Source organism: Gymnogyps californianus, chromosome 19 (assembly GCF_018139145.2).
Source record: "Gymnogyps californianus isolate 813 chromosome 19, ASM1813914v2, whole genome shotgun sequence".
Lineage (NCBI taxonomy): Eukaryota > Metazoa > Chordata > Aves > Accipitriformes > Cathartidae > Gymnogyps > Gymnogyps californianus.
Genome location: NC_059489.1, coordinates 14,104,780 through 14,129,334, shown reverse-complemented (window position 1 = coordinate 14,129,334; position 24,555 = coordinate 14,104,780). Strand labels below are relative to the sequence as shown.

Genomic DNA, 24,555 nt, shown 5'->3' with positions numbered 1-24,555 from the left:
GATTAAACACATTCCTATATCCTTCTTTGCACAGTCAATGATGAGTCCCAAGTGTTCCAGACCAACTTCCTTTTGTTTAAAATCAAGTAGTTAATACTAAAAAAAGTAAAACTTTCCTGATTTTCTAACTATGAAGTCAAGCTCCATGTGATTAAAATAGAATTCTTAATTTTTTCATTCTTCTCATGCCGTCTCCCAACCTCTGTCGCTCCTCTGTTCCCCCAGTATGATTTATGCTGTGTTCATTGAGTGCTCTGAGTGATGTTTTCATATCAGACTTCCTGTGGGTTCTTAGAATTGGGTAGTGCTTAAATCTTTAGTTTAGCCTACCTGATGGAGGAAGGGATTCATTTTATCTAACAAGGTTAAATTTAGGTAACTAATACTGAGACTCTCTAGAACCAAAGGAAGAAGACAAGTACCTTTGAAGAGTGAATTATTTCAAAGTTTAAGAGAAGTGGGATATTACCTTAATCCTGTCATGCATCTCTAGATATAGTCACATTGGAACTTGTCTTATTTCTTACAGCATCCTTTTCTCTGGCCTTACCTGTATTCATCCACTATGCTGTTGTGAAGATTATTTTTTAGGCTTGCAGTTTTGAACATGCTATTCCCATTTTTGGCATCTCTCCTTTTTCTCTTTTTCTTCTTCCTCATCAGACATTAACTACTTTCCTTCACTTTCACACTCATTCCCATTCTTCCTCTTCTATCAAAAGTTTCTGTCAAAGCATAACACCACACTTCATTGTCCATTGCTGAGCCTCTGGGCTTTCTCCTCTGCTGCACCTTACACTTTAGAGGGTCCTTCTCACCATCCATGCCTTGATTTCTCTGTTCCTTCTCACATTGCTCTTTAAAGATCCCTTGTGCTATATTAATATGGCTGTATTAGCATACAGGCTGCTGACACACCAAGACCACTGTCTTTCACACTGGTTAGTGTTGTCTCATTGCTCCCTCACTCTTCCTAGCTCTCTAAATCCATTTGTTGCTTTGATCATCAGCTCGTTGGAACAGGGACTAATCATTGTATTCCTTGTTCAATCTGCAATAGGACAAGTCTGTTAAGAAATTTGTTCAATACTGTAAGAGTATAAATAATAATGATCATCTCCCTGTCAGCCCCTCTCCATTGCTCTCATACCTGTATCATATTCACTGATTTCCTAAAGGCCTTTTCCCACTAATTAGCTTAATTTTTTATTTATATTTATTAGAATTACTACTAAGACGGGACATCTGGCACCTATCTTACAGACAGTTGTAGTACTACTTGTGCTGAGCCAGCAGGGGTGAACCATGCTTACACCTACTGAGACACACTTCCTCAGCTACTGTCCAAGAACTGCACTTGATAACATCACCTCATCCTCCAGGGTATCAGCTTTCCCCATGGGACAACCTCATATTCCTCTGGATGAGTAGCTCCCTTCCCAAGTGGTCCATGCCCTGACTGTTCTCTCAGACCCACTTGTTGCACCAATGCCACCTCCCACCCAAGTGAGACCCTTTCTATCTCTTTCCGCATTTTACCCACTCAGAGGTCTATTATCCCTGAGAGTATTTTGCTTCTGGCCCTTTCCCTGTATTGCCACACTCCAGCTCTCTCCATGACCTTAGCTAGTGTCCCAGAATCCTGAATAGATCCTGTTCTGGCCCCACTGACCCACATCTCCTTTTCTTTCTGCCACATCCACCAGATAATCTCCTGTGTGTTATTGGGCTGAGAATCCAGTCGAACACCTGCCTTTTGTAGCTTACATGCCTTGTGCTTGTGATTGAAGCTTGTGCCTGCATATTTGTAGACCACGGGAATAGCGTAGTAATCCTTTATTTCGGGGGGGGGGGGGGGGGGGGGGGGGGGGGGGGGGGTTCAGTCTGCAGTCTATGATCTCCAGGAGGGGGGGCAACAATGGGGGAATGGGGACCATGGATTATCTTTAAGGGGTCCAGGAAGGGTAAGCCAGGAAAACAAGCCTTTGTCAGTTGTTTTAATTAACTAGACAGAGTTCCATGCTTCCACTGAAAACTCTTTAAGGTTCAACAAATAAAAATGTTAACAACTGGTGCCTTAGGCAGTCTGTGAGGCCTCAAGTGCCAATTATTTTGAATTCTCAGGATCAAGAATTTAGAAGATTTGGACAGGTCAACAGTGTATGTGTATAGATATATATATATATGTATATATCAGTCTGAAAAGGCAAGATTCAACTAAACAATGAAATTTCATTTTGTATTTGACCTACAGATGAGGAAATCCAGGATCAGGTTGATTTTTGTACAATTCTAAATGGAAGACTGAAAAGCATATGGCTTTGCACCATACACTACTGTAACATATCTGTGTTTTGCATGAACCATTCTGCAAGCTTGGTTGTAATTGACTCCTTTTCTTTTCAGTTGTTCCTATCCTGTTTGTGGGCCCTTGGGGAATAAGCAGATCAAAACTGGAGAACACAGGGTAGGTTACTAAATAAAATGTGCCTTAGAATACTGGCTTTCTGTTTGCTTAATTTTTCTGGAAGCCCTTGACAGTAATTGACACAAGTATTGACTACTAGATTATATTAAGATTATACGGCACCTATTAATACTTGTTACATTTTCTAGGTTCATTTTAGTACTCTTACACTAAACTACTTCCAGGAATTCTCAGATTTACTTATGCATAAATCAAGAAGTAGAATGAACATTCACTGTTCCTGAAACGAAAGCTATTGCATCCAATGTTCATCCACTTACATGACGCAAATTGTCAGCACAAACATCTTCATGCAGAGCATCTTGTTAGTAAGAAAAGGAGACCAGTGCTTTCCTTGGAGACCATCTACACTTTGAGTTTAATTAGTATTCACTGCCATTTTGAAAAAAAAAAAATTGTTATGGAGGATAACAAAAACTGATATTCACTAAAAGCTGATATTAAATGAATGTGTTCAGTATTCAGTGAATGAATCAGTAAGAGTAACTTGCACTAGTAAGCACCAGTCTTCCAGTCTTCTTGTCTTCAATGATGCTGTTAATGGCATCACACAAGCTTTGGGGTTTATGTATGATTTCTTTTGTTCCCCTTTTTTATTCATGGTTCCTAGAGAGTTTTGTTTGGAACACCAATATAGTTATTAAGCAACAACATCAGGAATCAAATCACAGTTACAGTCTCATAGAGTTAGATGTTATATAGACCGTAAATGACAAGCCAAGATCCTACAGAGTTTCAGGCTAATTAGCAAGAAGGAACACGTGCATGGGACAAATTAGAAGGTTAGAGCAGGAGAAAAGGAGACAAATTCAAGAAAACAGTATGCATACTTTTTAGCAGGTCAAGAACCATGGTCACAATTCATAGTTTACCCATTTCCAGTTTCCAGTTTCAGACAGATAAATTTGAGTAGGATGAATTCCATTATGAAGGTCTGGTGCCATGTACAGTTGTTGTGTGGATCCAAAGACTGAGTTTGCCAGATAGTTCCGAAGTCTGCAGTCCAGGGAAACCTCTCTCAACATTCTGGTGGAAAGATCTTCAGAATAAATACAATTACAGTTGTTAGTGAGATTGTCCCTGGGTTTATTCCATTTCTCCTGAGTGCCACCTGAAAAAGTTGAACTTTGTCAACTTCCTTTTGAAATATATACATAGGTTATGTAAGCTTTCTAATTTTTTTCTATGAAAATAATGTAATTATACTTTAAATTATTCTTCAGGTGCTGGGGAACAAATGAACACATGGGAATCTGGTGGATCATCCGAGGACCAATGTTGTTTTCCATTGCAGTAAGAATTATTTCGTCTGTTCTTAATATCATGCCCAAGTGTAATTGTCTTTTGTGACCCCTTCTCCAAGTATAATCCAATTCTTGGATTAGAAAAGATGAGAAAGAAAAAATTGTAAATGGAGTTTCTTACTGTGGGTGGATGGACATAGCTTCCTTTCTGTCTGTCTACAAATGACAAAGATTTCAGTGTCAACCTCTCAAAACACTGCTGTTTATCTGCCCAGTGAATTCTGCACAGCTCTATCTATATCAAAGATGGAGCCTTTTGCTTCTCATATTTTTTACTTCTCATATTTTTACCCTCATTTTTTCAGTGAGCAGGTTACTTAGGAGAGTGCTACCATGTGGTGAGCACCACTAGAAAGCTCCAAACTCTCTATAGAGGAAGATCTTATGATAACAAGGATGCAGAGAAGTAGCAACAGAAGTACTGATGGTCATGGGGAGAAAGCATTCACCTAATGAAAAAAAATGAAGCATAGCACAAGACTGAGTCATGAATTTTTTTCTTAAACAAATGCAAAAGAGTGTACACCTGAAATGCGATGATAATGAAGAGATGGAAATAGCATGACCAAAACAACTCATGAGGACATGATTATGAACACAAAATTTTGATAAGTGGGACTATGGTGTGTGTCCAGAATACCTTATATTCTCATGCAGTCAGCAAGGCATAAAAGGATTAGAGGAGTAAGTGATTTGGTTAGCTAGAGAGATAGCAAATGTTGTAGAGAAGAGATGAACTTCACTCATGCAAATGTGTATGGGGAGTAAAAGAAGGGCTGCTCAAAGTGTAATATTGAGGAATTGATGCATTCAGTGCATCAGTTGGAAAGGAGGGTATTGGTTTCTGTCACACTGGAGAAAAGATGTGGAAATTAAAACTTTAGAGAAGAAATAATGGACTTTGTTTTGCTGCTGCTGAGTTGGAGAGAACTGTGTGAGAGAGAAACTGGGCATAGTTGGGACTGAGCTGTGAAACAGAGAAATACACTTAGCAGCCATCAAAAAAAGTAAATAATTAGAAGGACAATGAAGGACTTTCTCTTAAAAAAAAAAAATTGCAGAAGAGCCAGAAAAGAAAGCAAAAAGGCCTGAGACGTGAGAGGAGGCAAAAGCCAAAAGAGAGCATTAGGAAAGATTGAAACTGTCCCAAAACTGAGGGAAGGGTCAAGATTGACAAAGTCCAGACCTGAGGGGATCTGAACCAATTTCTTCCTAGATATGTTTAATTCTGAAAGAAGACTCAATCATCAGCTTACTTTTTGAGGGCCTGCGCAGAAAATACACAGCTAATGGAACACAACCAGCAGAAACAAATAATAGCATTTCTGTTACGTCAAAGAGATCAAGTGTTTTCCTTTTGTTGTAAGAATATTAACTTCACTGATGTTAGTATGCTCAACCCAGAGCAAGTCCCCTGAATGACAGGAAATTAAACAGACCTAAGAGGCAGGAATGCATTCTGAAGTAATTTGGAGACTAGCATTTGGACGGAGACAATCAGTAATTTAAAAATACCTTTTAATTAAGCTATTTCTGCATGATTTCCTTTTAGCCAGTGACCCAATAGGGCATAATCTTTGCTGGTGTAAATCAGTGCAAAGAACTGAGGATGTGAACCACTGGTTTTAGCAAGAGAAGTAACGTGAAGATTGCATGTTACATCAAGAACACTGCACGTTGGAGGAAGTGATTATTCCTCTCTGTTCAGCACTTGTGAGAGCCCATCTGGAATACTATATCCACTTTTAAGACATTAACAGTCCAGCAGAGGTCATCAAGACTATTGGGACCTGGAGCACATGATGTACAAGAAAAGAGTTTGTTCAGACTTAAGAAGAGAAGGCTAGGAGGGGATCCAACTGCTGTCTTCAGTAACAATAACAATGGAGGCATACAGGGCCAGGAGGGTACAGCAAAAGGATGGTAGAAAATAGACAGGAGCTGTAACATACAAAGTTCAGACTAGATATAAAGAAATTTCTGAAGATAACTTTCTAACCTTAATTCAGATGTTCATGTCACCACTTGGAAAGCTGCTGTCATCACCACCCAAAGCTAGGGGAAAATATTTTTTCCTGGTTTTTCCTTCATTTTTCATTGTAATTAATGCCATTTTTGTCCTTCAATATTTTGGAACAAATAAGATATAGTTTCCTACTACAGACCAATACACAGAAATATCAAGGTGGACATAAAGTGACAGGAGGGATAAACTTTTGTTCAAAAATCCCTCTAACTGAAGTTGGCAAAAAGAGATGTCACCTTAGATTTATATGTAAATAGATAGATACACATATATGTTATTCCTCTAACATAATTTTTAATCCCTGCTTTTTTATCTTACATTTTGGGATCTTCTGCCTTGGTGCTATTTCACAGAGTCAGATAGCCCCAGCAGTTTAATTTATTCTGAGCATGTAGCATCTGACCATTACCAGTGTTTATAGTTATTAAGTATTAGAAAATACAAAAAAAGTCTAAAAGATACAGCATTATCAGTTAGACTTTATGGACATCTTTCTACAGAAGAACAAGCAGCAGCTAGAGGACAGTTGAAGCTGTTTCACCTCCCAGCAATGTGTATAGAGGACCAGGCTCAGCTTCTTCCTGGGATGACTTTCTTAAACCTAATTGCCTGTCTGCTGAGTCTTGTAGTATTGAGTCCTTGAAGTGGTGAAGGAACTCAAATATCTTCACCCATTGCTTCTTACCTGTGTATTTTGATATTAATGCTCATTTTAGAAGGAGCCATAAACTTTCGGAATAAATGTCACTACGACATCCTGTTGCTGTTAGGTTGCAGGACATTGTCTGTGATGATTGTTCCTCAGAATCACACTGAGTGACCCTTACTTGGAAATTACTTCTAAGGCAAACAGGATATATATTTGCAGACCTGATATCACAGAATCCAGTTGGCCAGTGTACATGATGGTGGCCAGCAGTGGAGCTGAATGTGGGGAGATTCCTTCTGTGGCTTGATCAGCATCAGCATCACTCCACCACTGATACCACGAGAGAGACAGGGAAGGAATCAATGAGAACGGAAATTGAAAGGTTAAGCAAAAGGGATGATATCAGATTGCAGGAGAATGGAACATCAAATGTGATTAGAAATGGGGAAAGAACGAGCAAAGAGTGATGAAGAGGAATTAAGAGGATGCTCAGCAAGATAAATTGGATAGAGGGACAGACACAGTATGGAGGCAAGAGAAATACATAGTGGACAGAAATGAAGGGGTTAGAAACCCAGAGCCAGATCATGTAATAACCAGACAGGATGTTCTCAATATCCTGTTCCTGAATATAATTCAGCAAACTTATCTAAAATCCACTAGCAAAATGTGTGTCAGCACTACCTAATGATGATTGTGCATGGATTATAAAAGCCAGGTACTGCAGCTGGACCTCGTCCTCATAGGGCATAAGTTGGTGTACAGGCCAAAAGTTCCTAATGTTTTTCTTGTGAAACATCAGAAATGCAAAGTTCGTATTTCCTTTTTTTTAATCTTATTGGAACTTATTCAGCAGTCCTGTTTTGTTTAAAATATAATGAAAAGAATCATGGGGAAAGCACCATGCTAGCTTGTGTGTTGCTATTTCCTGAGCAGCTCTATTCATGTGTAGTCAGCCTGGAAAAGAATTATGGCACCTCGCTTTTATGTATATTATTGCCATCCAGAAATTTCAGAGTACTTCAAAAAGGAAGTCATTGTCTGAGTTTGGTGGTAGAGAACTGGAAGAGACTATGACATGTAATTCTTAACACTGATCTTAAAAACTCCATGTGACATTTTGGTTTCTTTGTCCCACATTAGGTAAGAAATAAAGTATTAAGAGTTCTTGCACATAGCTAACATTTTAGATTTTATATTGAAATGACTGTTTCTAGCTGTAATCCCAAATTGCTACTAAATAGTTTTACATTTTTAATGTGGGGTAGGAGCTAATTTTCATAGTGTCAGTACTTATGATAGGATCACCCTGTTGAGACCTTCGAAAGTGCTGACATAGGGACCGTGGCATAGCCATTGTAACGACCAATTCAATGTATGGGTTGGATGAGCAGACAGTGAGGTAGATTGAAAACCGGCTGAATGGCCAGGCCCACAAGGTGGCACAAAGTCTAATTGTAGGCCAGTAACTAGCAGTGTACCCAGTACTGGGTCCAATCCTATTTAACATGTTCATTGATGATCTGGACAATGGGGCAGAGCAAGTACCCTCAGCAAGTATGCAGATGACACCAAACCGGAAGGGGAGGCTGAGATGCCAGAGAGTTGTGCTGCCATCCAGAGGGACCTTTCCAGGCTGGAGAAATGAGCTGACAGGAACCTCATGAAGTTCAACATGGAGCAGTGCAAAGTCCTGCAGCTGAGGAGGTACAACCCCAGGCACCAGTATATGCTGGGGTCTGCCCAGCTGGAAAGCAGCCTTGCAGAAAAGGACCTGGGGGTCCTGGCGGACACCAAGTTGACCATGAGCCAACAATGTGCCCTTGTGAGGCAACGAAGGCGAATGGTATTCTGGGCTGCCTTAGGCAAAGCATTGCCAGCGATCCTTCCCTTCTGCTCTGGTGAGGCCACACCTAGAGTGCTGTGTCCAGTTCCGGGCTCCCCAGTACAAGAGAGACATGAACATACTGGGGAGAGACCAGCAAAGGACCACAAGGATGATTAAGGGACTGGAGCATCTCTCCCATGAGGAAAGGCTGACAGAGCCAGGAGTGTTCAGCCTGGAGCAGAGAAGGCTCAGGGGGACCTCATCAATGTATATCAATACCTGAAGGGCGGGTGCAAAGAGGATGGAGCCAGGCTCTTTTCAGTGGTGCCCAGTGACAGGACCAGAGGCAATGGGCACAAACTGAAACAAGACGTTTCCCCTGAATATCAGGAAATGCTTTTTCACTGTGAGGGAGACCAAGCACTGGCACAGGTTGCCTGGAGAGGTTGTGGAGTCTTCATCCTTGGAGATATTCAAAAGCCATCTGGACATGGTCCTGGGAAACCTTCTCTAGGTGGCCCTGCTTGAGCAGGAGGATTAGACAAAGTGACCTCCAGAGGTCCTTGCCAACCTTAACCATTCTGTGCTTTTGTGATTTTGCTTCCATGTTCTAGTGAAAATTCTGTCTGTTCTATGAAACATCGAGAGTAAAAATATTTCAATTTTATGGCAGTCATTTTCAATGAAGTTTTAGTGTTTTCTGTGAAAAGCAGAAGTTCATAATGGAAAATCATTTTTAGAATAAACCAAATGTTCCAGACAAAAGTAAGTTTGGATGGAAAATGCTCGCTAGCTCTACTTTTGAAGAACCTTACAGTGTTGACTATGATGAACTCTTTGTATTTGTAAAAACAAAAAATTATAGTAAAAGGAGAAGTCAAATTCTAAAAGTTAGGGAAGACCAGCAAAGTCATCCATTTAAAGGTAACTCACCCCCTCTTGTACATGTGCACATCTATATCTCCCCTAACTTGTCCAAAGAGATGCCCACAAGATGAACTATTGCTGCAGAATGAAACAGGAGAGCACAGTCTGCAAGACATGCACTTTAGTAACAGAGATATGAGAATGACAAGAGGGTGCTTCATGAGGAAAAAGGATGATTCTGAGCTTAAAGTAATTCAGTGCTGCCTCAGAAAATTGCTTTCCAACTCTGTTTCTGTCCCCAAGTTAATAAACAATGCTAGGCAAAATATCACAACTGGCTACTAACTTCTCATTTTTGCTTTCTGAATGTCCAGACAGCCGACGGGGTAAGGGTTGAGCACTTCCAGTTGCAGCTAAAGTGACAAGTATGATACTCTCAGTAACACAATGTTGATGCTAATTGCTCTACAAAATCAAATCAAAGCACCTCTAACTGGTGAGATCTTACACTTCGGACCTCCATCTATTTATGCTTTAGTTGTCTTTTTTTTTTTAAAGGGAATAATATCCACTTACCACCCTGTGATGTTTTAAAGATACATCTGTGCACATTTGGGGAGAATAGCATGAAAAGTGTTTGATTCTTTACACAGAACAAGAACTAGGATTCCAGCAGTAATACCTACACATCAAAAGAAGACAAGTAGTTCTGAATAATTGTCCATCCCCAAAATGAGGAAGCAGGGTTCTGTGTTAAAATTAAAATGTAATTTTGTACTGAAAGATCATGTATCATAACATATACGTAAATCAGGCTGAATAAGTTTCTCAACTTTGCAACCTTAACTTTTTTGCACAGGGCTTTTGGTTTGTGGGAGTGAAATAGTTAATGACTCATAGGCATTTGCAGGCCTCATTAGAAAAGAAATATTTGCAGATTGGTCTTGGCCAAGTCAGCACAATTTAATTAACAAAAAGGAGTGAATTATTCATAAAAGAATGCCCAGGGCTTCCTTGGCTGGCTCTCTAGAGCCTCTTTATCTGAAGAATTGCAATCACTGCTGCAATGCCATGGTTACCTGTCCTGCTTACCTGTAATGGTTCCGTGAAGAGTTGTATGACCTAAAGGTATATAAACTCTGGTAACTGCCTCATTTGGAGAGAGTTGAGACCAGCAGAATCTGTCACTGCTGCTCTGTGCTCTCTCCTGCAGCTGTCGTAATAACCTGCTTCTGTTCCGACCTGATCACCACTGCATTCCAGTTATTTGGTGACAGGTTTTTACAAGTGTTTAATATCAATTTTACATTTCTTTAATAGCTATATGAGTAGTGTCATAACATTTATTGTAAGTAACCCATATGTATTTTCTTTCAAGGTTAACTTTGGCATCTTCTTAAAAATTCTCAGGATGCTGATTTCCAAACTAAAAGCTCAGCAAATGAGCTTTCATGACTACAAATACAGGTATGTAGTAAATAACAAAGAAAGAAGTCTTAGCCCTTTTTTTTTTTTCTGACAACATCAGAAGGTTGCCAGTTTGCCCTTGCAGATTATACATTTACCTACCACCACCAGGTGTAACAGATATTCAGAGTATGATATAGGAAAGCCATCTGGGGAAACAGGCTCCACAAACATTTTCTTATCTGACAAGTAAAGGCAGGTCAATGCCTGTGTGCTGAGTATTATGGGCTCATAATTATGGGCTCATCTCAAGGACTTTGCAATGTGGTAATCTGCTTTCAGGTATCCTCACTGTACACCTGTGGCCTTGTCGTGGTTTAACCCCAGCCAGCAACTAAGCCCCACCCAGCCACTCGCTCACTCCCCCCTGGTGGGATGGGGAGGAGAATCAGAAGAGTAAAAGTCAGAAAACTCATGGGTTGAGATAAAGACAGTTTAGTAAGTAAAGTAAAAGCCACACACACAAGCAAAGCAAAATAAGGAATTCATTCACCACTTCCCATCGGCAGGCAGGTGCTCAGCCATCTCCAGGAAAGCTGGGCTCCATCACGCGTAACAGTGACTTGGGAAGACAAATGCCATTACTCCGAACGTCCCCCCCCGTCCTTCTTCTCTCCCAGCTTTATGTGCTGAACATGGTGTCATATGGTATGGAATATCCCTTTGGGCAGTTGGGGTCAGCTGTCACGGCTGTGTCCCCTCCCAATTTCTTGTGCACCCCCAGCCTCCTCGCTGGTGGGGTGGGGTGAGGAGCAGAAAAGGCCTTGACTCTGTGTAAGCACTGCTCAGCAATAACGAAAACACCCCTGAATTATCAGCACTGTTTCCAACACAAATCCAAAACACAGCCCCATACTAGCTACAGTGAAGAAAATTAACTCTATTGCAGCCAAAACCAGCACAGGCCTCTACTGTTGTGACACATTTTTAACTTGAGTGTGACAAAAGGTCCTCAAAAGAAAATGAGGTGTAGAAGATTTGTGGGACATTCCTAAGTGACATTAGCATTTCTAATCTACCTTTTTTCACAGCCATAGACACTGTTGACTCAAGAATGTCCCTGGTCTTCTTGTAAACCCAAATCAGAACATTATCCTTAGCCTGCACTCTTGCAGGCCCTGGTGTGGGCTTTCTTGGCCAGAGTCTCAATGGTACATCATGTCTTACATAAAGTCCTGGAGTTGGCCTTTGCACAAACATTTTCCCACTTTGTGGGAACAGCAAGGGCAGGCTGTTCTGCAAGGAGCTAAGGGTGCAGTGAAAACTGCACTTAAATCAATGGAAACCTGAGGATTTGTTAACTGCTTTCCACATCCCAGTTCTTTCCAGTTCTTAGTATCTTTAATCAAAGCATTGTGAATCCCTCTCTGTACTACAGTCCTGCCTTACTAAGATGAATTATTTTATTGTCTAACAGAACTGGGAAGGGGGAGGGGGCATGGGAATTCCACTACTAACTTCCTATTAAATTCCAGTATTAAATGCCTAACAAGAAGCGTATTTCCATTTTCCTTCAACATTCAAAGTCCAAAAGATCTCAGCTATATTTTCCAGATTGCTACAGGAAGATTGTTGTGATGATAGTCACAGACAGCAGTGCCTGTATTTAACATTGCCTAATGTTTTGCATTATATTCTCTTTTCTACTGCTTATAATTTTGCTGAACTTTTAAAGATTCAAGCTATTCCTCACATTGCAAGTCTTCCTCAGAACTCACTTTCGAGATCTCTTCTTTCATCCATGCAAACATGTTCCCAGACTTGTTAAAGAAGATTCTCTTCCATAAAAATTATTCTGGTTGCATTTTTTAAAAAGTAGACCACTGCCAACAGTATCACAGAAACTTTCTATGCAGCTACATAGAGTTTTCAGCAGTGATAGGAAGGTCTAAAAGTACTCTGTTAACAGATCACTCATATTTAGCTATGTAAATATTTTTCTGTTACCTAGCAGCATAAGTTTGATGACAGTGGCATTCCTGTTCAATTTCTTGTCCCTAACTTTTCACCTTAAACCCAAGGCCAAGATTCCCTCCTGTACAGACTTTTCTGATAGTGTGCTCCAAAATTCATATCTGGGAATTTGTCCTCAAAATCACAAAGTTACTAATACCATTCCAGAGTCAGAATATTGAGGGAATATTTCTGGAATCATTTCTTTGTAGCTGAATTTTTTATTTTTGCACCAAGGATGTTGAAAAAATACTATAATCAAACATTTTCTTTTTAAGATTGGCAAGATCTACACTTGTGCTGATTCCATTGTTGGGGATCCACGAATTTGTATTTACCTTCATCACTGATGAACAGGTGGAAGGACTTTCAAGACATATAAGACTTTTCATTCAGCTGACAATGAGCTCATTTCATGTAAGTACTGTTTTGCAAGTACTGTTTTTAGGAGTCATAGATCCACATATTTATGTTGTTCACCTATAGATACAACAGACATAGAGTATTCTTACTTAATATTACGCTCCAACCTATAATATCTCTAAATACACTATTACAGTGACAAGATAAAAAATTCACAAACTGCATATTCAAAATATGGTAGTCCCAAAGACCAAAAAAGGAGTCTGACATCTTCAGAAACAGTGTATCCTGTGTTCGCTGGTACTGGGTGACAGTTCATCACAGACTCCTGTTCTGAAAACAGGATTAACGTGTTCTATTTAAAATATGTGTTTCAGGTAAGTTAATTCCTAAAAAGCACTGGATGGCTTTTTTTAACAAGATTTTCAGGTGATCTGTTGACTTTGCAGTCACACTGAGGAGAGAGTTGGTTCTGGACTCTTCTTTTTCAGTGCATAGTACATGTCCAGCATACTTCAAACACACCACAATGATCTTCTTGTTGTGCCACTGTACAAACAAAAAACAATCAAGACTCTGTACCAGGAGATACAAGGGTCAGCTTTACTTTAGCTTGGGTAGTTGGGGCAGTCAGTTCACAACTGACACATCACTGACACAGCGGGACTGTGGGGCAGTCCTTACCTTTCAGGACTTTTTTCAAAAGGAGTTGAATGTAGACTACATGGCATTTGAGGCAGTTTGATGAAAGGAGATGCAGATCTGAATACTGCGAGAACAATGAGCAGAGTTAAAACATATGCTGTGAGGAGAAGCATGTGAAGGATAAGCAGGAACCGTGTTGTGTGTGGTTCCAGCCTAGAGGACACACTCTGGGTACGCCTACCAGACTAATGCCCTTGAGCAAGTGCATTGAAGACACGTCTTGTACAAGAACTTTGTCAGGGCCATGACTCACCTGAGTTGTGTGCTGTTCAGCAGTTGTAACACAGGTACTTCCATGCAAGCCTAGAGAAAAACTCAGACATTTTTTATGCCAAAACCACACCTACATACTTCAGGCCTCCATCGTTCACATATAGGCATCAAAGATGTCATCTGAGATGCCCTTTTGAGGACCTCAGTTTGAGACTTCTGTCTCTTTCGTGGGTTTAAGTGTAAATTCAACAAAACACTTAATGCATCAGAAGTGAAACATAGAAACCTACCATGAATTCAGTGAACAGGCACCAGTAAAAAAGCCCACTTTTTCACACTAGACCCCTGATTAGTGCACTCCTCTGGGAAACAGAGACAACACAGCACCCAGCTAGGAGACAGTTTAACCTGTGCCAGGGAAGCGCCCAAGAAGGCTTACGCAGCACTGTTTCCTCCTGCCCAAACAAAGCTGTATAAGCCAGCAACCAAAGATGCAAAATGAACTGAGAGGAAGGAGGATGAAAGAGAATCTGAATCTGTGGCTTAGTGGTTAGAGCAGCTGGTGGGAAAGGGATGCTTTGAGGCCTCAGCACCTGCCCCTGAGTGTTGATACCATTTACATTAAATAACTATAGATTTAAAAAGGTAAGAGAAAATTAAAGTAATCAGAGGAGCAAGGAGTAGAACATCTCAGCAGTTGCCTTACTCATCCTTTACTTCCACTCACAGCCTCACGAGACATGGCAGTAGTCGATATTAACCTGTCTTGATTCAAGAGAAGGTGCAGATGTGCCTCCCCCCAGAGAGGCTGGTAGCTGCGTGACGACTCTAGGGCACAGGCTGTGCCTGTGGTGAGGCACTAGATATTTCTCATACTTCCAGGTTCTTGAGCAAAATATGGGTTATATCACAACAGCCAGCTCCTCCTCCTTTGAAGAAAAGCGCATTGACCCACTGACTATAGCTGGGTCCTTAACACAGGTGTCTAAGTCCATGCAAGGAATAACTGAAGCAGTTGCATTTTCTGCTTTGTCATCTTTTTCTTGGTTGCTTTGCATCCCAGCTTCCAGTTACTGGGCTACTGTGAGTCCCAGTCTAGGTGCCCAGTGCCCCATCCTCCACCCCATTCAGTACGTACAGGAGCTTAGCACTTAACTTGACACTTGAGAAAAATTGCACTGTTGTAGGTCTGAGTATTCAACCTTGGGTCACAGCATTTAACTCCCCATTGAATATAGTTTCCTAACCCTTAAATGCTTATATTTGCCATGTTCCTACTGGATAAAGGACTTTTGGTATTTTCTCCCAGCAACAGAAAGATCAGCTCTACATTTTCCTTCCATGGTTCCCGAGATTTAAGTCTGGCAAGGTCAAGACCTGTAAGCCTGTGTCTCATATCTACTCCCGTATCTCTATAGAGAGCTGTTTTTCCTCCTGGTAATCATTTCAGCTTGACCAATAGGAGAACTCTTCCCACTTTGGTTACAAATAACTATAAAATGAGACTCCATAAAGTTCAAGTCCTTATGGGATGCCATTCATAAACTCTAACTAAGATTTTAAGAGAGTCTCTTTTTAATGGAGTTGGCATATATCCAGCTCTCTCAGAAGGCACACAAGGTAAATCAGGTAGCAATTTAGCTTTCCTGAGCAGAGGAAGTGCTTTCTTGCTGTCTTCTGAAAGAACTAGGTGGTTCAGGAAGTACCAACAATTCTTCAGGCGAAAGGATAACAAACAAGGTTCATTCCTGCAATACTCCATTTGAAATGTCTGCGTGTCAAGTTTTTCTACGCCCCAAAAATCATAACTATGAGAATGTCTGTCCTCATTCAAAGTTTGGGCTCCATTTCCCTAAAGGATGTGTTCATTCACTGTATCTGCGAAGTGACACTATGGCCTCCTGTATGTACACTCACAAAAAGTACTGTACTCATGAACAAATTTCTAGAGCTAAGAGAAAATTTGTCAGAGCACTCACGTGGGTAGAACAGATAGATGGACTACCATCTGCAAGTGGAAAAGAAGTTTCTCACCTACACAGTCAGGAGAATGTTTCAGAGCTGTTTATGCACGAGTCCCCTTCAGTCACCCTGCCTTAGTAGTGTGTAAGTACGCAGAAACTTGAAGTAGTGAAGGAATGAGAGTGTAGCTCTGGCAGCTCTGCGCCCTCATATCTTGGCTGCAAGCATGAAGGTGTGAAGGAGCCACACTCCATTACAATGGTCAATCCTAAATAGTCCAAATTCCACAGCGAGCTGTTACTGAAACTAAACGGTGATTCTCAGATAGCCACTTACGCACAAGTATACATGTGTTTCACTGTAACTATTTACTCTCCAGTTTACAAAGGCTAAGAACCGGACATGCCAGTCATTCTGCAGGCACAAAGCACTGCTGTCTGCTTCAATCTGTGTTCTGCAGAGTTGCTGAGTACTGACTTTTTCAAGTAATACTCCTGTTAAACTACCTGCTTAGCAAAGTTGCCCTTTACCTTCATCTTCCTGCGTTGACCTTCTTGGTGAGACAGGACAGCAGTTTCCAGGTCTCCTTTCTTTAATTGAGGTACCCAGCAATATCTCTGGCTAGAAGTCCTTACTACTCACTGACTCACCGCTTTTTGACATACATCTGCCCTCTTCTACAGTCTGAGACATGAAGTCATCAAAGCATTATTGCACTTTTCCCACAATTTATGGTGATCCTTGTTTTTAACCTGTATGTATGCACCAGTGCTCTGGCATATGTATGCAGCAGTGCTTTGACCCTATTATTGAGGCTCTAATTAAAAATTTCCACTACAGCTTGAGGGGAAAAATGTCCAAGCAGGCAGAAGGGAGTTCATGCAGAGCCACCACCCTAAGGGGGCCTGCTGACATGGTGTTGAAGTACATGTTCCTCAGTTAGACATATCCTTACTTGGAGAGGTTGCAGTAACTAGATGTTATTTTAAGAAACACAGAATCATTTTAAGTGAAAATTTTATTTACTGGTTTGTACAAAGAGATGTGCTATACAAGATAGCTTACTCATCCCTGCTAGAAAACACAAACTTCATTCCTTTTAGAGAAACATGCACACGCTTGGCTACATGGCATGCTTTAGAAGCAAAACTTCTTTTCAGAATACCCCAAGATCTTAGACAATGTTTATTGCAGATTCTCTTTTTTAGCTACAGCATTATTTGTGAAGGGATTAGCAAAAAAGCACATAAACTGTACACAATTACATTTGTTTAGTCTGTAAATCTTCTCAGTAGTTTTAAAAAGCAGTTAAACTGTTTTGATGAAGAAAAACAATTACCTCTGGGATCTCATCTGGAGGTTTTAACTCAAACATTTTCAAGGAACACAAAATTAAATTCTAAATACGAGCTCTGCTGTAGATATGATGCTTCTTTGCTTCAGAAAGTGGAGCAATCTGAAGATATTGGCTCACTGGTGCATGCAAACTGTTAGCCACAGGAAAAAATACTGGTTTCTGGTGGATAAAACCCAGTTATTTAATGAGTAATTTATCACGTTGCCATTGTCAATAGAACTGAGGAACAATTGTGAGGCTTACACATGCATCTATCCTTTCCTATTGGTTATTAGGCTAATGAACATTTCTTCTGAATTTCTGATTCTTCTTTTTCCCTCACACTGTGATAATTTTAAAAATGTATGCCTTAGCAGTCATGGCATACAGGAAAGATTTCTAAGCATGAAGTTCCATGTATTGCAAAAAAAATCAAGATGAGGAAGCATTAAAGAAATCAGGATATAAAATGAACATCAAACATGAATAATCAACTGAATTTTCAACCTTCTGGTATGATTTGACAGTGCTTCTGCCTGTCCCTGCGTGTTCTGATCTTGCAGCAGCAGTGAACTAAATTCACATAGGGATTTACAAACTTACATTCAACACAGAGGTGCCACTAGTATTCACAAATTCCTCTCCTGATCTGGTGAGTTTCTCCATTTCTGGCAGTGGGTATCATCAGGCTTAGCAGTCACAGGACTTAACAGCACCATGTAGTTTAGACTCTATTTCTGCTTGCGGTGCCTGTGAGGCCAAACTTAGAGCTCATGCTCAGAACACAAAGAAAACACCCAGCAGAGACATTTTCATGGACTTTCTACCCCAAAAAGAGAACTATCTCAAGGTGCAGAAGCAGTTCTACATAAAAAGCTGCTTTTAAAGCTATTAAATTTGTATGTATCCATCAGAACCTCTCTCCATGGTTTCTGAGTCTTCTGTAACTACTATTCTAAAATTTATCCCCATAGTAAAATATCATATATTATAAACTCTAATGAACACAATATTTTGTGATTTTTTTTGCATATTGCTGTGAAATAATTCAGATGCAGAGGATTATTTAAAAGTTACATTGATAAATGACATGTCAAAATTACCTATATATTCCTACCACAACCCAGGTGAAGCATGAAATACAGTAGAAACAAAATACATGGAAAAAGCAATTGTGATTGCTATTTCTCCTGCCCCTATTTCCACTGGTGTGGCAGATAAACTGTTCTTTTTCATACTTACTGCACATATGCTTAAGGAATTAATGGCTCCAAACCTTTCAGGATTGCTAGAAAATTAACAGTAGGCTCAAAATGCTATTGGTTAATGCTAGATATAATAAAAAATATTGAAGCTGTTGTGTATGTGAATTTCTTTTTAAGCTTTTGTCTGAGAAAAACAGAAACATTCCTGGAAAAGTATGAGTGTGAAAACAATTGAATGATGTCAGCTGTATTATATATAGTTATGACACTTTTTTACTTGTGATAAGAACATTGCCTTGGGACTGATAGTCAACAGTATTTATTCTCTTCATCAGAACTCGTGTCATAGATATGTTTAGACAAACCAAAAGAAGTGTATTTCCTGAAGCAATGGTAATAAATCTGCATATCTGTGCCAGACTGTTAGGCTGAGGTGCATGCATGTAAGCTGTTTTTATCTGAGATCAAATACAGACAGAGAGGAGGAAAATGGAAAGAGTAATTTTGGGGTTGGTTTAAAACAAGTTTTATCTCTAGCATTTAATTTTTTTTTTAAAAGGTGTTTATTTAAATCAATTTAAAAGGAAAAATGGCAATTCAAAATAGCCATAACACTTAATACAGCTGAGCCTTAAACTAGCACTAATCACTTAATATATCACTAATTTTTAAAGAGCACCCAAATGAGATCCCTCTCAGTAGTCTCATTCGCAAATTCAAACAAGCACATGGATAATAAGAGACCCCAAGCTGCGTTTTTTTGTTTTACCATATTTAGAAATAGCAGCAGTCACAGTATCAGTACTTTGGAAAAAAAATATTATGTAGTAGCAAAATGAAGATAACATAGAAGATCAAACTGGGTTGTATAGTCTCTATTCTTCAGCATCTGCACCAAATGTGCCCTACATTTGCTAAGGTACCATACAAAACAAGTTAATGGGTACTGCAATAATAAGTAAATACAGGCAACTAGTTTCCTTTTTGAAAATTAAGAAGCATTGTTTATACTTATGGCTTTAATGCTAACGTCATCTTTAAATTAAAACTTCAGGTATTTCCTGTACACTCTAACTTTTTCCTCTTACTGTCTTTCTCTTACAGGGTTTTTTTGTAGCAGTTTTATATTGCTTTGCTAATGGAGAGGTAAGAGACAATGCTATGAGAAAAGTTTTTAGTTGATTAGTAAAGTATATTAATGACACCAAGAAGGATGAACACACTGACTAGCTCTGCTTATTCAAGAGCACGCGTGCATTCTTTTGAACTGGTATAATTGTTTTGTACGAAGAAAACAGCAAGACCTCTCACAGGTTTGGGATTCAAATGCAAAGTATTTCCACTGAAGCCTGAGTGGCGATAGCACTGCGGAGGTATGGATACCCTGGGGTGTCTGAAATACCAGTAGAGGCTTATGGTCAGCCACCTAAACCCCACTCCTTTAATCAGCTGGAATCCTAGACTTCATGTTTGGCCAGGCTAAACCCTCTCTTAGTTTACCCCTGAAGTCCATGTGAAGTGATCAAATTTGGGGTGCTTTAATATCTTAGACAGCAACATGTTGAAAAAATAGTTTCATGCATGCACTGCTCAGGGCATCCTTAAACTTAATGTGAGGGGATTCCTTGTCTGGAAGTTGTCTCCTGCTATGCCTCAAAGGACAGCTGGGGGTTCAATTTGCTCCATGCCAGGATTTAGGCAGATCAGTGATGGCTCTTATGCAAGGACATGACAGCAGAGAAAGCTAACCTCCTGCCCAATGTAGGATGAAGACTGAATTCAGACCAGGTTGCTCGGGGTTTTCTCCAACTGAGCTTTGAACCACCCCCCAAGGACAGAGGTTCCACCACCTCTCTGGTCCTCTGTTCCAGTGCTTCACTGTACTCAAGAGGAAATATCTTTTCCATATATTCTGTTAGAACTTCCCCTATTTATTTCACTTGTGATCACTGTCTCTTGTGTCCCTACCAAACACCTCTGTAGAGTGCCTGGCTCCATATCCTCCATGATCTCTCACAGGCAGTATTTAGGCCTTGAGTGTGAACGAGCCCCATTGACTCAGCCTCTCCTCATAGGACAAGTGTTCCGGTCCTGATCTCTGCTGATAAGTTCAAGCTTATGAACACAGTTCTTGTACTGGGGACCCAAAATTAGATGCAGTAGTCAGAGGTAGTCTAACAGTTACTGAGTAAAGGAGAACAATCACTTCTCTTGATCTACTGGCTCTGCTCCTGGCCATACAACCCAGTGCCTTTATCACCGTTACAGCTGCCTGCTGCCTTTGCCTTATCACACTGACTTGCTACAAGCTACCTCTGAAAATGATGCTATGTAGGCTGTGGAATTAATCTCACTTAATTTTAAATGTTTTCTGAGTTGAATCTCACTGTCTGTACTTCCCTTATATTTGGTCCGGGTGCAGATCCCCACTACTTGCAATAAACAGACACGTATCCAGCATCAGTAGCACTTAAGAGCCTGGCACAGCCAGCTGGCATGGTACACACTACACTGACACAGTGTCGTGGTTTAACCCCTGCCAGCAACTAAGCACCATGCTGCTTCCCCCTTCCTCCTCCCAGTGGGATGGGGAGGAAGAAAAAAAAAAGGTAAAACTTGTGGGTTGAGATAACAACAGTTTAATAACTAAAGTAAAATAAAATATGCTACTAACTAAGAATAATAATAATAATATTATAATAATAATTGTAATGAAAAGGAATATAACAAAAAAAAAGAGAAATAATACCCAAGAAAAGACAAGTGATGCACAATGCAATTGCTCACCACCTGCTGACCAATGCCCAAGCAGCAATCTGCCCCTCCCAGCCAACTCCCCCCATTTATATACTGGGCATGACATTCCATGGTATGGAATAGCCCTTTGGCTAATTCGGGTCAGCTGTCCTGGCTCTGCTCCCTCCCAGCTTCTTGCACACCTGCTTGCTGGCAGAGCATGGGAAACTGAAAAAAATCCTTAAGATAAGCGCTACTTTGCAACAACTAAAACATCAGTGTGTTATCAACAGTATTCTCACACTGAATCCAAAACACAGCACTGTACCAGCTACTAAGAAGAGAGTTAACTCTATCCCAGCCAAAACCAGGACACACAGGTACATGAATTTGGACACCTTCTTAAAGGCACCAGTGAAACAAACTAGATGGGCTTTATACAAAAGGTAGGCCATATGTTCCTAATATTAAACAAGGAAACCTAGAGCAATTTCGGAATGACTTAAATAAAAAAGAGAGCTGGCACTTGTCTGCAATACAGGAGTACTTGTCTAACATTTGTGAAGGGCACAGAACTGCTAGCATCTCTCATCAGCAGTTAAAAGTTGCTCTTTTGGCCTTCTACCTCCTGGTCCAGCTGAGCTCTCAGGCCAAAGGGCCTGCTGGTTAGAGCAAGGGCACGTCCCACTCTTCTGCGTGGGCCTGGTGCCTGCCCTCCATCTGCAGCACTGGCTCGGGTGATGCAGGCAGCGGGACACTCAGTGCTGAGGATTTAAGGCAGGCTGCCAGATAAAAAGCTTTAACAAAACAAACCAGATAACTAAGCACAACACTCCGGCAAAGCTGCGCGGTCCTCATTTCCACAGCCTTTGGGCTCTCCTCCTCCTCACTTCATCAGGCTGTAAACATAAAAGTCACTTGAGTTCTCCCACACACATGCATTTGGATCACAGTGTATCAGAGATTCAGGGGCTAGGAAAAACTTTCGTAAGTTAGAGTGAAGAGGGTGGACTCTTAAGATTGACTTTAGCAAACAAGTCTGTTTCTACCCTACAAGGACCTCACCAGGTGCGAGGTGCACCCCAAAGGGGCAGGAAGCTCAGCACTCCCACAGTCCCTCTCATTTTACAACTAGCATTTGGGTTAGTGGACCGCAGGGTGGTCACAAGACATCACCATGGACAGACTGTTTTCTTCCCCCCAGGTGAAAGCAGAGCTCCAGAAGCAGTGGTCCCGCTTCCTGCTGGCAGATCCCTTTGGCTGTAAACTCTGCTTTCTTGGGGAAAACATAAAATACCTCAGGAAATGTTCACAGAAACGAAAAAAACAGCACCTCAGCAGCAAACACCACTTGTGCCTGGAAGCAAGCAAGCCCTGGGGTGTGCAGCTCCAGCAGGTGCTAGTGAAGCAGAGGACAGATTTCAGCCCAGAGCCAGGCTGTGCTCTCCCGTCTCATCCACGGGCAAGCATGTCAGACAGCAGCGAAGGAGAAGTCACCACTGGCGAGACAACTGAGGAAGTCTTCGAAGAAACTGAGATTTAGAAAGCTGTCCACTAGGACAGCACCTTCCAACAGCCACAGTGTTTTGAAAGATCTTCTCTCACCTCCAGACTGTACAGATCTCTGGGATGTGCAATGCAAGGAGGAAGCAGTTAATATCCCAACTGTCCCAGTTTTCTTAATCTGAGAAAAATGTTGATGTGGATGTTGCTAACCTGTGTGGCTGGAGTAGAAGAGGTTTGCTGGATCAAAAAACGCTTTGAGTTGACCAGTCTGGAAGATAACTGATGCTGAAAGAGATGTACACAGGGGAGCAGGATGTACTCTGGAAATGAGTAGACTCTGGACACACACATTGTGTCCCAGCAGCTTCATCCATGCTTGACTGCCATTCCACTCACATAATAGAGAAGTTGTTTGTTTTTCTCTTTCATAGGTGTGTTTCATAAATAGGGATATGTGTGTAGAAGACTTCTCTCTGCAGACTGAAATCATGCCCCATCTCAAAAAAACAGTTTCAGGCCAAACCAGACACATTTTGTTTAAGCAAAATAAAAGAATTTATATATATTAAAAAAAAAAAAGCTTGGGAAGAAACAAACTTTTGCTTGCATTTTTGAGCATCTTCACTTAAAGTTTAGTGTGGAAATGTCATTATGAAATGAAAGACCAAAATGAAAATGTTTTCTTTTAAAAGTACCCAAATGAAATGTTTTGATACAATTTTTGTTTGCTCACTTTTTTTTTTTCACTATTTTTTTGACACAAGCCATACATTTTGATGCATCTGCAGGTTTGCCCTGCCTGTGGCCCTAATGCCAAAATGGATCAGTGGTAAGTGCTGCTTCCACCTTCCTCCCAGGGGACCCAAAATGGACAGTGACATAGGATTGTGACAGCACCAAAAGAATATTGTGAAATCCTTCTTCCAGCATTTAACAAGAACCATGATGAAATTTTAATTGTCACATACAGCTCAACTAGAGACCTCTGAAATTCAATTAAGTTTGTTACTATTCTATGAGCCAGTTTCCAAACTTGCGAACACGAGCCAATTGGCATACTGAAAGGAAAAAAGAAAAAGGCAACAAAAAGATTAGTGGGCAATATTTGTCTACAATATAAATGTATACCCCAGGCACACACATGTGTAACTATATCTAGCCTGCAGCTAGTTACATAGCATTTGTTATGAATTTTTCCTGTACTTTACTGGCAAGCACTCTATTTTAACCTAAATGCCTGCAAATGTAATAAAACATAGCCTGGGCAACTGGCTCTAGGTGGCCCTGCTTGAGCTTGGGGGTTGGACTAGGTGACCTCTGGGGTCCCTTCCAACCTCAACCAGTCTGTGATTCTGTGAAAACACTGTATGTCAAATAAATAGCTCTCAGGGCTGCTCATGGGCTCTATTCACACATCTTCTCTCCACCAGGTGCCAACACTGTGGCTGCCCTTCTGGCTTTCCCTGCTTCTACATCTCCCCATGGGGTGGCTTTGTCCTTAGAACTCTGCTGCCAGCTTTACAACTGCAAATGGCACTTTTTTGAGATAGGTTGCCTATATCTTCAATGTGTTGTTTGAGCAGACTAAGTTTATGCAGCTTATATAACTTAACAATGCTTTTAAAAATTACTTAGCAGTCTACAAATGTTTAGACATGTAAACTTTACCAGTTATGATACACTGTTTTCTTGCAAAGAACAGATAAATTCATTGACTAGCACTAGGTCAAGAACACATTTAAGCTATCACATTTCTGGTACTTTTCAAAAAGTATTTCTTTTACAGTTCTATCAGTGTTAAGAACTTAACCTATTTAATCAATACAAGGTTGTATATTTTGGTAAAATATGAATAAAATGTAAATATTTGATCCATTTTAAAATGTATCTGCAGTTTTAAAAGGCTTTTCACCAGAATTGTGTACTCTGCTTATATAGCATTTTACT

General features: G+C 40.5%; 1 protein-coding gene across 1 annotated transcript in view; it reads left to right on the top strand.

Annotated features, from left to right (window-relative positions):
* GLP2R (glucagon like peptide 2 receptor) overlaps positions 1–22,645 on the top strand; it is a 45,982-nt gene extending 23,337 nt beyond the window's left edge. The window contains exons 8-13 of the mRNA XM_050908600.1: positions 2,407–2,467; positions 3,712–3,781; positions 10,541–10,629; positions 12,861–12,999; positions 19,471–19,512; positions 22,307–22,645. Coding sequence (XP_050764557.1) covers positions 2,407–2,467; positions 3,712–3,781; positions 10,541–10,629; positions 12,861–12,999; positions 19,471–19,512; positions 22,307–22,645 — 740 coding nt within the window. The remainder of the gene's footprint in view (positions 1–2,406; positions 2,468–3,711; positions 3,782–10,540; positions 10,630–12,860; positions 13,000–19,470; positions 19,513–22,306) is intronic.
* Positions 22,646–24,555: the final 1,910 nt, after the last annotated feature.